Genomic DNA, 12,394 nt, shown 5'->3' with positions numbered 1-12,394 from the left:
GAATATGGAAAAATCGTAGATGGGCTTAGTTGGGGGCCAAATCTCCGGACAATATTGCATTGCAATCAAAGCTGTGGTTAAAACTTGAAAGATAAATGCATGTTGCATTAAAAAAACAAAAATGTGGTTCAATAAAAAGACACAGTTCAACTATAACTGTTTTCCCCCTTTGTCCCTGAATGGACAACGCCACATACACACTGGGCGCATGCTGGAAAAGTTGACTGTGCTTTTCAGCTGTTCCCCTCACCTATTCAATCCAAGGAGCAAACAAACGCCACGTTAGAACCCGACCCCTTTCCACAAACCGATGGAGAGATTTATTCCCCCAATCTCGACCACAGTGGAAATGCTTACCTTCCATGGAAAAGTCTGTTCGCCAGCATATAGTTCATTGAAGTCTTGGACTCCAGATATCCACTGAGAGAAGAAGATAATAAGCAAATTACAATAATCATAAAGGCAGCAGCCCCATTAAGCCTTGACCACTCTACTTTGTGGCAAATGTGTTAAAATGAGGCTTCTGTTATACAGCTACTCCGAACGCAGCCGCTATTAAATACACCAATAATTTCCCAACAACCGCTCAATAATATGCTTCTTAAAATGCCACAAAATCCCTGCTGCTAATGCAGCCATGGAGCTAATCAGGCAACAAATCCTCATATAGGAATATGAAATGTAAGCACAAAAGCAGATTTCCTCTCTAAACTTCAACAATTAGTCACTGTAGGATGTAAGCTTCTCCTGGAACAGATCACAGAGTTCAACTAATAGGTTCTGAAGACAAATGGTCAGTAACTGTAGCTACACCTAAGTCTGGTATTTCAATTAGACACAGGCAAGAGGAGTCACATGGCCTGGTTTGTTTCAGGACTGATTCCATCAATTTAACCTGAACGTCTACTTTTATTTAAGGACACCATTAATCATGAGTAACTTTATCGACATGCACCACTCCAGTGTTACGAGTTCATCGATCCGCTGCTCACCTGTAGAGCTCCCATGTTTCTGCAGTGGGAAAGATCCTGATGAAACCTCCTCGCCTCTCGTACTCCTCCTTTATCCTCCTCAGCACTTTCGTCTGTATTTGTGAAAAAACAAAGGAAAGCAAAATATATTTTCCCAAAATTGAAACAGCTTAAATAAATAAAGAGATTCTGAACACTTAAATGTTTTTTTCTGAGCTGTAAACTAAACTTTATCACTGCTCTTTGATGAAAATGCTGGTTTTAATATCACATTTATAGGAGAATTTATATTTAAAAAAAACTACTTTCATGACATGTGCCTGTGCCCGTGGTTCAAACGGCTCTGGACCACTGCGCTCCTCAGGCACAGTTTATTACCGGTTGTCTGTTGCCCGTGCCTGTGGCTCGGAATGACCGGGGTCTTGTCGGTCAGAAAATTCTGGAGGCCTCATACGTCATTTCTGTTGCAAAAGTGTGTGTGCTGCTACTGGAGTCAATGTGTGTGTGTGTGTGTGTGTGTGTGTGTGTGTGTGTGTGTGTGTGTGTGTGTGTGTGTGTGTGTGTGTGTGTGTGTGTGTGTGTGTTTTCAGGTTTTAAATATTCAAAATCACACACATCACCATTATGAAGAGCTTACCTCCTCAGCAGTCAAGCTCAAAGTGCTTTCTCCTTGACCCTGTTTAGCTGCTTGCTTGTCTTTTGACCCCTCGGTTTCAGAGGTACTAGCTGACGCAGGCTTCTGTCGCTACAGGGGACAAGAGTGGAGGCAAAGCATGTAAAGGAATGTAATTACGCTCAAAGGTTTTCAAAAGTTGTCTTGCATTTTTGGAAAAGATGTGATCTCTGACTGACAAACGTGACCTTTTTCATCAAGAAATTCTCATTAATAAATGTAAACTACACCTAGAGAAACAAAAGAACCCTCTCTTCTTTCCTTCCTGTCATACAAATGGAACATTTTGTTATACACTGGCATTCCTGGCTGTTTCCCCACTGCATGCACGACCAGGCTGTGATTGACAACTTTGGCATGTGGACTGGAACGTGGGCCAGACAGCAAGGCGCAACCCCACGGGATCACATACAGAATTTGTCATCTAAATAGCAGGGGGATTACATTTAATTTGTCTGACGCGGCTGGGGGGATACAAAGGGAGCCAAAAAGTGACAAGGCCTAATCCCAGTAAAAGAGTCTCAACTGTTGCCCCTAATCAAAGTAAGAGGAGAGGACAGGTTCACCGAAGGCCCCCGGAGTTCTTCAACAGCCCCTGTGACGGCCCTGGCTTGGAGGCGGCCTTGTTTTAGGTACGTCTGAGTAACTGAGACTCCTCACAGCAAAGTTTTGACTTTTTTCGAGTCATGGGGTGCATTGCAGAATCTCAAGCACTTGTTTACAAAAGCCACTTTGCTAATGTAATGAGAATTCTATTAAAGAGCCGCATTAGGGATCAATAAAAACCATCTGTCTGCCACGATGAAAAACAGTAAAGCCACATAATCAAATCAGAGAAAAGCAGGAAGCAATTTCTTACCGGTAATGTAACAGCCATCAAGGCATTGCAGAGGAACAAGGCAAAAGAAGATTAATATGTTGGAGTCAGAAGAAAGACTTACCGCTCTGCTGTGTGCAGCGGCTGTCAGTGCAGAGAAAGGTTTCTAAGAGGCGATGGGTGAAGACAGTGAGTCGTGGGTGAGCTTCAGCATTATTATTTAACCTTTTGCAAAGTCGCATACAGACGACATGCATGCCACATCAGCATGCAACAATGAAACACTGTTACTGTGTGTCTACAAAGGTCGTTTACACAATGTAAGGTGGAGCAGAAATCTGTCTGATTTAGTAATCTCCCTCCAGCAAGACCCCGCGCCAAATCTGGGTGCAGTAGTCAAGCGGAGAGGGAGCCAAGTGCATTAGCTGTTGTGGCATCATTAGGCAACGAGGCCTGGAGAGAGCATTAGTCACTTGATTAGAAATGATAAAACAATAAGCCACAGAGAGTAGCACTTACAAACTGATGTCACTCAAACGCTGTAATTACATTAGCAGTTGTTTTGCATTACAGTGAATTTTCCATGAGGGTAGGAGACAAGCTCAGCGACAGTGGCAGGAATGTAGTGCGAGCAACAGGGAGATGAAGACAAGGATGGGAATATTTCACAAGCACGGGTGAATGAGTGCAACACTTGGCTTGCCTCTTTTCTGTGTATGCGTGTGAGTGTGTAGTACCTGCGCTCTGGGGGCTGCTGGGTGTTTGAGGCTGGGGTCCAGGGCGACTCGGTCAGAGCGTGGTTGTTTCGTCAGAGGGTCCTGACACGCAAAGCCTACAGGGGCGCAGAACACTCATAACCATGTGTATCGATAACATCGGGTCTTGAATATGTTCATTCCCATGAACTTCATACTGTATGTTGCATCACAGCTGAAGTGTTTGTGCAAGAAACAGCAGGGCAAAAGGTAATAGGGGATTCAACAATATCTTAACAAATATCCTGCATATGAAACACATATATTTTATATATTTTTAGGCAGAAAAGTTAGAGTTGTTTTATTATAGTGATTGTTGATTGTTGCACAATACAGCATCTTGATAGGAGTGGCCCTCACAATAAACACTTTTTAATGCAAGTGTGTGTGTTTGTGTGTGTGTGTTTGATAATGATTTAACAGCACTAAAACCTGCTGATGCTGAATTATTGCACTCGTATAATTGTGTTGCAATCGTATTGTCACTTTAGGTACATTGTGTTTCCCTGTGTATGAAATGTGCTACAGAAACAAAACTTGACTTGATTTGACTTGATGTGGAACAGACCGGGTTGCTTGATCGAAGGCACAGTTCAACATTTTGCAAATACTCTTTGTCACTTTTTTTGCTGGGAGAGAGAAAAGTGACACCACACTTATTGTATTTCTCACTGTTAAATGTAACCCTGCAGCAGCCAGTAGTTAGCTATTTATTTCTTAAAGTGTAATGCACCAAAATGTGCTCAGCCCTCTTGGGTTTACATGACACTACAAATATAGCTAGAATGTCACTCAGTAGAGCGTATACCTCCTCCAGTCCCCTTATGAAACCACATTTAAATTCTCTAGATCCAGATTTTTATTTTGACAACAAAAATATTGAAAAAACGTCATATATCATAATGTTCCAGAAAGTAAAAAACAAATCCTGATCAAGATCGGCACCATAATCTGATGGGCTCTTCTTCTCTGACCCGTACCCCATCATTCCACCATATTTTGTGGTAATCCGTCCAGTAGTTTTTGCGAAATCTTGCTAACTAACAACAAAACGGACATCGGCGAAAAACATGTCAGACTGTCACTCACAAATAAGAGCGCAATCCTTCTCCTTAGATATTAAACATATATGAAACTTAACTACGGCATCAACTGTGCCTTCAACACATAACCGCACACTGCAGACACGCTGCAGGCACGCTAACATTTACATTTAAGTGCATCGCAGTGGCAGCGAAGAGAAGTGAGGGAAAATGTTTGCAACTAATGGATGTTCCCACCCTGTCAATATGATGTAAATCTATGATCCTCTGTTTGTCAATTCCCACAGAGCTGACTACTGGCAAAAGGGAAATGTTCCAGAAATACACTATGTTTATGTTGTATCTTGCAGCAGTCATACTTGAGCTGAATTAAGTCTATTGGCAGCTTGGAGCTGCAGGCTATTTGTTCTACCTCATCCGAGCCGTCAGGTAAGAATCAGGCCCCGGCCTCGCTCTTGCCTAAACAGAGCAATTATCACAAACACGGGGCGACACGGAGCTGACAGCTATACACAGGCGGAAAATGAATGCTAATGGAATGCTGTCATTATTTACAGGTCTGGGATGCAGCCCAAGTGTTATCAGCCAACAGCGGCTGACTTCGCTTGTTTGGAACATAATAGACGTGCTATGTTTTACACGCCACTGCTCATTTTCACCAGGCCCTCGCTAACGTCTCACTTCAAAGATAACTGGCAATTTATGATTCTGCTCTTTCATTAAATGAGCCTGAGGGGAGGGCGTCAAGCCACGGCCTGGCCTGGGCCTGAGACATAAGTGGGCATGCACGTATGTGTACGCACTTACACACACACACACACACACACACACACACACACACACACACACACACACACACACACACACACACACACACACACACACACACACACACACACACACACACACACACACACACACACTAGACAATTTCTTAATATCATTAGGCTGAGACCACAGACAGACCTCATGATTGAGTGCTATTGTAGATGGATTCCAGCAAGTCAGTGATTCATGTGATTGGTAATCAGGATAAAGTAGAAGATGAAATTGAAGGTGTAATATCTGTTTTTCTTTTGAAGAGTTTTTATAGTATTTATTACATTTTAAGTGCATACTCTTATGGGCAATATTCTTTTGTTTCCTTTTGTCTGACTGTTCAGCTGTAGCACTCCTAATTTCGCTGTTCAGAGTTTGTTTGCTGTATAATAACAATAAAGGCTTTTGGTTTTACAACATGAATACGTCGTGCTCTCAGATCATATGTATATGCTTGTGTATGTGGTGGTGATCAGATTATGAGATCCCTCTTGTTCTAAACTTACATTTCATAAAAAAATTTTAATTCTTTTGTGTGTGAGAATTGAGTAATTAAAAAGGGAGGAGGCATAACAGAGACGCATCTCCCTCCCTGCTGCAAACACTGTAATATCAACAGTGTTCATCTCTGCCCCGGGGCCAGGCTTTTTTTTTTATGTTTTCATGCTAAAGATTGCTTTAAAGATTATCATTATTTGACATGTAGGATCCAGTCTCAAAAGAGCTTAATGACTAAAAATCAACTAAAGCCTCTGTTGACAATTTTGTCCGTGTATCATTTCAAAAGTTTAAAAAGAGCTTTATTCTCTCAACACCTCAGCTCCCACATGAAGCCGTGCACCTATTTTCGGCACTTTGCGCAAACCCCCGACAAGTGGAATGTGGGAAAAGATTAGGCGTTAAACAATAGACGACTGTCTTCATCATTGGAAACCTGTTAGAAACAGCCAAGTAGCAACCACGCCTTTAAATGGAGACTGGCAAAGGAATTGCAGCATAATTACAGGACTTTTCATTTTATATTAGGTTCTTCAAAATGTACAATCTTTTAACCAAAATCCTCGAGCGAGCGAATAAAGCATTCGCTTCATGTTGTCAACCAAATCCAGTGTGTGGCTTCATGTGGAGTTCAACTGTGGTGAACTTTGACTTGTGATATTTGTATGAGACCCGGCCCTTACTCAGCAAAATCTATAATTCCGATATTTTTATAATTCTATTTCTTCTTTTTGTGTTTTATTTACCAAATCTTTCCCCTCGTCTGTTAATTATGTGATGGTTGATACTGTAGAAGTTCTTCTTTTCTAAGATTTTTAAAGGTTTCTACTTATTTAGATACAGTGCCTTGCATAAGTATTCACCTCCTTTGGACTTTTCTACATTTTGTCATGGTATAACCACAGATTAAAATTTATTTCATCGTGAGTTTATGTAATGGACCAACACAAAATAGTGCATCATTTGGAAGTGGGGGGAAATATTACATGGATTTCACAATTATTTACAAATAAAAATCTGAAAAGTGTTGAGTGCATATGTATTCACCCCCTTTACTGTGAAACCCCTAACAAAGATCTGGTGCGACCAATTGCATTCACAAGTCACATTTGCAAGTCACATAATTAGTAAATAGGGTCCACCTGTCTGCAATTTAATCTCAGTATAAATACACCTGTTCTGTGATGGACTCAGAGTTTGTTGGAGATCATTACTGAACAAACAGCATCATGAAGACCAAGGAGCTCACCAAACAGGTCAGGGATAAAGTTGTGGAGAAATATGAAGCAGGGTTAGGTTATAAAAAAATATCCAGAGCTTTGAACATCTCTCTGAGCACCATAAAATCCATCATAAGAAAATGGAAAGAATATGGCACAACCGCAAACCTACCAAGAGGAGGCCGTCCACCCAAACTGAAGAGTCGGACAAGGAGAAAATTAATCAGAGAAGCAACCAGGAGGCCCATGGTTACTCTGGAGGAGTTGCAGAGATCCACAGCTGAGGTGGGAGAATCTGTCCACAGGACAACTATTAGTCGTCTACTCCACAAATCTGGCCTTTATGGAAGAGTGGCAAGAAGAAAGCCATTGTTGAAAGGGATCCATAAAAAATCCCGTTTGGAGTTTGCCAGAAGCCATGTGGGAGACACAGCAAACATGTGGAAGAAGGTGCTCTGGTCAGATGAGACCAAAATTGAACTTTTTGGCCTCAATGCAAAACGCTATGTGTGGCGAAAACCCAACACTGCCCATCACCCTGAGCACACCATCCCAACAGTGAAATATGGTGGTGGTAGCATCATGCTGTGGGGGATGCTTCTCTTCAGCAGGTACAGGGAAACTGGTCAGAATAGAGGGAAAGATGGATGGAGCCAAATACAGGGAAATCCTTGAAGAAAATCTGATGCAGTCTGCAAAAGACTTGAGACTGGGGCGGAGGTTCATCTTCCAGCAGGACAATGACCCTAAACATACAGCCAGAGCTACAAAGGAATGGTTTGGATTAAAGAATGTTAATGTCTTAAAATGGCCCAGTCAAAGCCCAGACCTCAATCCAATAGAGAATCTATGGCAAGACTTGAAGATTGCGGTTCACAGACGGTCTCCATCCAATCTGACTGAGCTTCATCTTTTTTGCCAAGAAGAATGGACAAACCTTTCCATCTCTAGATGTGCAAAGCTGGTAGAGACATACCCCAAAAGACTTGCAGCTGTAATTGCAGCGAAAGGGGGTTCTACCAAGTACTGACACAGGGGGGTGAATACTTATGCACCCAACAGATGTCAACTTTTTTGTTCTCATTATTGTTTGTGTCACAATAAAATTTATTTTGCACCTCCAAAGTACTATGCATGTTTTGTTGATCAAACGGGAAAAAGTTTATTTAAGTCTATTTGAATTCCAGTTAGTAACAGTACATAATGGGAAAAAGTCCAAGGGGGGTGAATACTTATGCAAGGCACTGTATATGGATAATAAATAGATACTTCATAAATCCAGAGGGGAAACTTAGGAAGCTTGCTGGCCTAATGCACTTTGTTTCACCAGCATAAACAATGAATTTATACAAATTAAATGTCTATCAAACTGTCTAATCACTTTGGAAACCAGAGGAAGTTGTATTTAGTTATCCTTTAAGCACGCACTCACCCACAAGCGAAAACATGTCTGCAACCATGCTGGCTTTTATCTTCAGATCCAAGGGCGCATCGCTGTAAATAGATGGATTTCGGGTAAATGACACAAAGAAGCAAACACAAAATTTACAACTCAGTGCACAGGGAGGAACAAAATTAGTTGTAAGAGGATACAGATTTGTTGTGTGACCTTGACTAAACTGCTTAACTGACAAAATGGGTTTTTAGAAACAACATTTTGGCTACATCTGTAGCGTGACACACTGGTTTGAGTGCCATTTCCTTCAATGTGGCAACATTTTTTATTAACCACTTGCATATTATGAAGAAAAAGCAATAAAAAAAAAATAGACTGTTTGCGTTGGTGGAGTGAAAAGAAACATGTTCAGCACGAGATTCTCCGAAAACAACGGACTAAGTAATCAAATGTGAGACAGTGTCACTCACCAGGCCAGGGAGGGAGAGAGGTTCACCTCTAACAACCAGGGTTTGAGGTTGGAGTCAATGAGCACATCAAAACCATACAGCTCTGCAGAGGAAAACACAAAATGAATCAAAAGGCTTTCACCACAGACTGGGAAGTCGGCAGAGACAGAGAGAGAGAGAGGGGCAGAATTAGAAACCTCTCTGATCAGCTCACTGAAAAATAAAGGATGAAGGGTATCACAGTCCATGAGCCTTTCCAGAGTTTTATCATAGCCCCATTATGTGGCACTTGGCAACATGGCCTTCTGTCTTTCTGCTACTCATTACACGCATGTTAAAGACCCAATCACTCACTAGAGAAACATTCACCAAAAGTCTGCTACTGAGGGATTGGCGCAATTGCATTAACTAACTACATACACATTTCATCTGTCATGAATTTTGCTTATGTAAGTTATATATATATATATAGTATATACATATATATATATATATAGTCAATAATTTTCTCATGACCAGAAAGGTCAACCAGTCGACATGCTGTCACTATAGATTACCAAGAAGGACGGCCCTCTAATGGCTACCAGGGAAAGCTGAACCTACATCATAAAGGTCATATCTCGTACAACTTTGTGAGATAAACATGAACTCCAGGAGAATAACAATGTTATAAAGCCCTTTCTGTACAGATGTATATATTCCACTCCAGCGACAGGTTAGCACAGAGTGACACAATAAAAAGTCCTTAACAAAGTGTTCAGGAAGTTCCCTTTCTCACATTTCTCTCTTGTTTCACTGACTGATACATGGCTCGCCATGTCTGAGTCTGCGTGTGAGCCCGGTGACAGCCCTCATGCTGCTTCTGAGGAGTGTCACCCTAAAAGCCAACGACCCGCCGGCCCCAGCAGCAGCAGCTTGCAGGGAAACCACATTATTTTACAGGGATAGGGCAAAGCCCACATAGGAGCCAGAGGAAAAATCCTTCTAATGGCACTTCAAAAGAAACAGACTGTGTTGAGAATAGACCGGTGGGGGGGGGGGGGGGGGGTGGCGGCTTGGGAGTTTCAAAGCTGCAATAACCAGCTCTGTTTGTTCTAGCATCTCAGGTCAATGCCAGTGTTAAGCACACAAAAGCCAGTATGACGGCAAGCAATGGCTTGATAGTTGCACTCGGTTGAAAGAAGACTGACTTAAAAGTTATTAGGCTGCTCATTGCGTAGCATACGGTTAAAAATAAATCAAGGCCGTTTAGAAAGTTAAGGACAGACAAAGTGTTAAGCAAACATGAACATAAAACACTGAAGGCAGAAGTCGGGTAAAACTACATGATCTTCATTGGACATTGTTCAGCAGTTTTCCTTATTTTGGTCGAAATTCAAAGGAAATACAGGAACTCATGTCTTCAGAATGTTTTGTTTATTTATGTCAATGAAATGTTTTCATACTTGTTTTAGGATTGCTTGTGCACATGTCAGAATTACTGTTCACGACATAGCAAGTAACAGTGTAATAACATTTGAAAAAAATGTTTTAGAGGTGGTAGGGGTTGGCATTTTGTTACAGACACATGTTTTGTCTCATTTCTTGAAATGTCCCAAAAGCCATCAATAAATAAAGTTGAAAGAAAATGAAAAAAAAAGGCGGTCTCTGTGGCCCTCGCCGGACTGTAATAAACACAAGCAGTCATAGCATGGCGTACTGGTCTGTCACAAACCCACCTGCCAGCCTGTGTGCACCCTGCCCGTGCTCTCACTGTGCATGACCGGAGTCTTTAGCCGGATTGACATACTCCACTGAATCAGAGGCGATAGTCATAAGTCAATCAAGGAACAGTTTTCTAGCAGTTGTCAGGCAGTGCACGTTGATGTGTTTTGGGGCTGTAGTTTTGACGAGAGGGCCAATGGGAAGGGGGGTAAATGTATTATTTTCAAAGTGTAGCCTGCTCTTGCTAGCTTTTCCAGGATTGCCAACCCTAGCTTTAGTGGCTGTTTATTGCAGGGGTTCTTGCAAAAACCGATGTAATATAAACATGTGATTGGACCCGGCGTGTAAAGTGTAATAAAGGCAATAAACTTTCAGCTTCTGTCTGCGGGCCAAAGATTTTTGTTCATAAACATTATTTACACTATTCCACTACACTGAGCCCACTGGTTCTTTTATTTAAGGTTCTAAAGTTCCCTTAAAGCACTTCTTCACTTATGTTTTCATTATCTTTTATTTAAAAACTCCACAGAGAAAATTCTGTTCACTGTCATTTTCACTGGGCTACTGTATTTCACATGGTTTAAGTGTCAACCTTATGGTATTGCCATGAGGCCAAATTGCCCAAAGTTTGCCATAAATCCCTGAGCCAAGCGGTGCCATCTTTAACCTCTTAACTTATAAGGATGGGCTGGACCCCCACTGCTCCACAGTGCTCAGAGCTAAGATTTCATCCACACACACACGCACACGCGCACGACACACACACACACACACACACACACACACAACACACACACACACAACACACACACACACACACACACACACACACACACACACACACACACACAGACACACACACACACAAAGGAGAGATGGAGTGAGTGTGTTTGCCATAAAACATCATGCATTAGTCTTGGGGAACATGGCACTTGAATAAATGGTTCTGAGCTTGCAGTGCTCCATCAGTGGCACCACAACAACAGGGGAAAATGAGAGAGGGAGGTGTTACACCACCTCGCCAGCCCCCGACAATGCAGTCTCCATGTGCCGCACATTTTCCCCCAATTAGGAGCAGACGCCGCTTCTGCCCTCGATAAGCCCGCCGAGCCACTCGCTGCTAGACACGTTTGTTCTGTGGCTCGACCGCTGCCGAGGGGGAGAGCTGTTAAATGTGCCCGCAGAGAGCCCACAACAAGCATCACAGACAAGGAGAGGGGAGGTAGCGAACATGCACATCACACCATTAAAAGAGGGAGGAAGAGACACTGTGACAGAGAAAAAGGGATGATGAAGAAGTTTTTTAATCATTGGATGGGCGCTGCTGGAAACTTCACCACAAGAGACAAACGCCCAAAGACAATAATCTCCCCACCCTGGCCATGCAGCCTGTTGGCCCTGCAACAACAGCGACATAAAGTATAGCCTTCATGTGTGTTTACTTCATAGACGAGTACAACTGAATTTCTCTTGCATCATTCTGAGATGAATTATTCATCTGGCAGTGTCATGAAAACATAAGACGATAAATGAATACAGTTTACACCATATAGCCTTAATATTATGATAGGGACACACTACCATTCATCCCTCCAGAAAAAAGACCTAGCTAAGCAGCAGCCGCACTGTCATCATAAAGACGCAAACAGGCTGCTGCGCTGCGGAGAAGTGTGTGGGAGATTCTGATAAATGTAAAACAGGGAGAGTGGTTCACAGACGGGGGATCCAACCACACTCAGCACTTAATGAGGGACATTCAGTGGAACACAGGACCAGTAAGTGGAATGTTTTGTGTGTAATAAAATAGGCCTTTGGCTTGGCTAATCAGATCTTAGTCAAAACATCTCGTAATCAGCATCCCTCAGCAAAAAAGACTGTCCATATAATCACACAGCGGCGGTAAGGAGCTGCATGGGGTGGCATTTTCTCTCCACAGACACACACACACACACAGTTCTTACTGATTGCAAAATGAAAAATCTGAGGTTTTTATTTCTTCCCACATGAGACATTACAGAGCTATAAAAAGATTTTTTTTTTGTTACTGCT

At 42.2% G+C, this 12,394-nt stretch overlaps 1 protein-coding gene across 1 annotated transcript in view; it reads right to left on the bottom strand.

Annotated features, from left to right (window-relative positions):
• Positions 1-12,394, bottom strand: part of ttll5 (tubulin tyrosine ligase-like family, member 5) — a 54,003-nt gene that overhangs the window by 28,000 nt on the left and 13,609 nt on the right. The window contains 7 exon segments of the mRNA XM_034577243.1: positions 358-420; positions 993-1,084; positions 1,609-1,716; positions 2,586-2,627; positions 3,199-3,293; positions 8,229-8,290; positions 8,663-8,744. Of these exon segments, the coding sequence (XP_034433134.1) occupies positions 358-420; positions 993-1,084; positions 1,609-1,716; positions 2,586-2,627; positions 3,199-3,293; positions 8,229-8,290; positions 8,663-8,744 (544 nt within the window).

Source organism: Hippoglossus hippoglossus, chromosome 22 (assembly GCF_009819705.1).
Source record: "Hippoglossus hippoglossus isolate fHipHip1 chromosome 22, fHipHip1.pri, whole genome shotgun sequence".
NCBI classification, from domain to species: Eukaryota; Metazoa; Chordata; class Actinopteri; order Pleuronectiformes; family Pleuronectidae; genus Hippoglossus; species Hippoglossus hippoglossus.
Note: the sequence above shows the minus strand (reverse complement) of the source record. Positions and strands in the feature narration are given on the sequence as shown.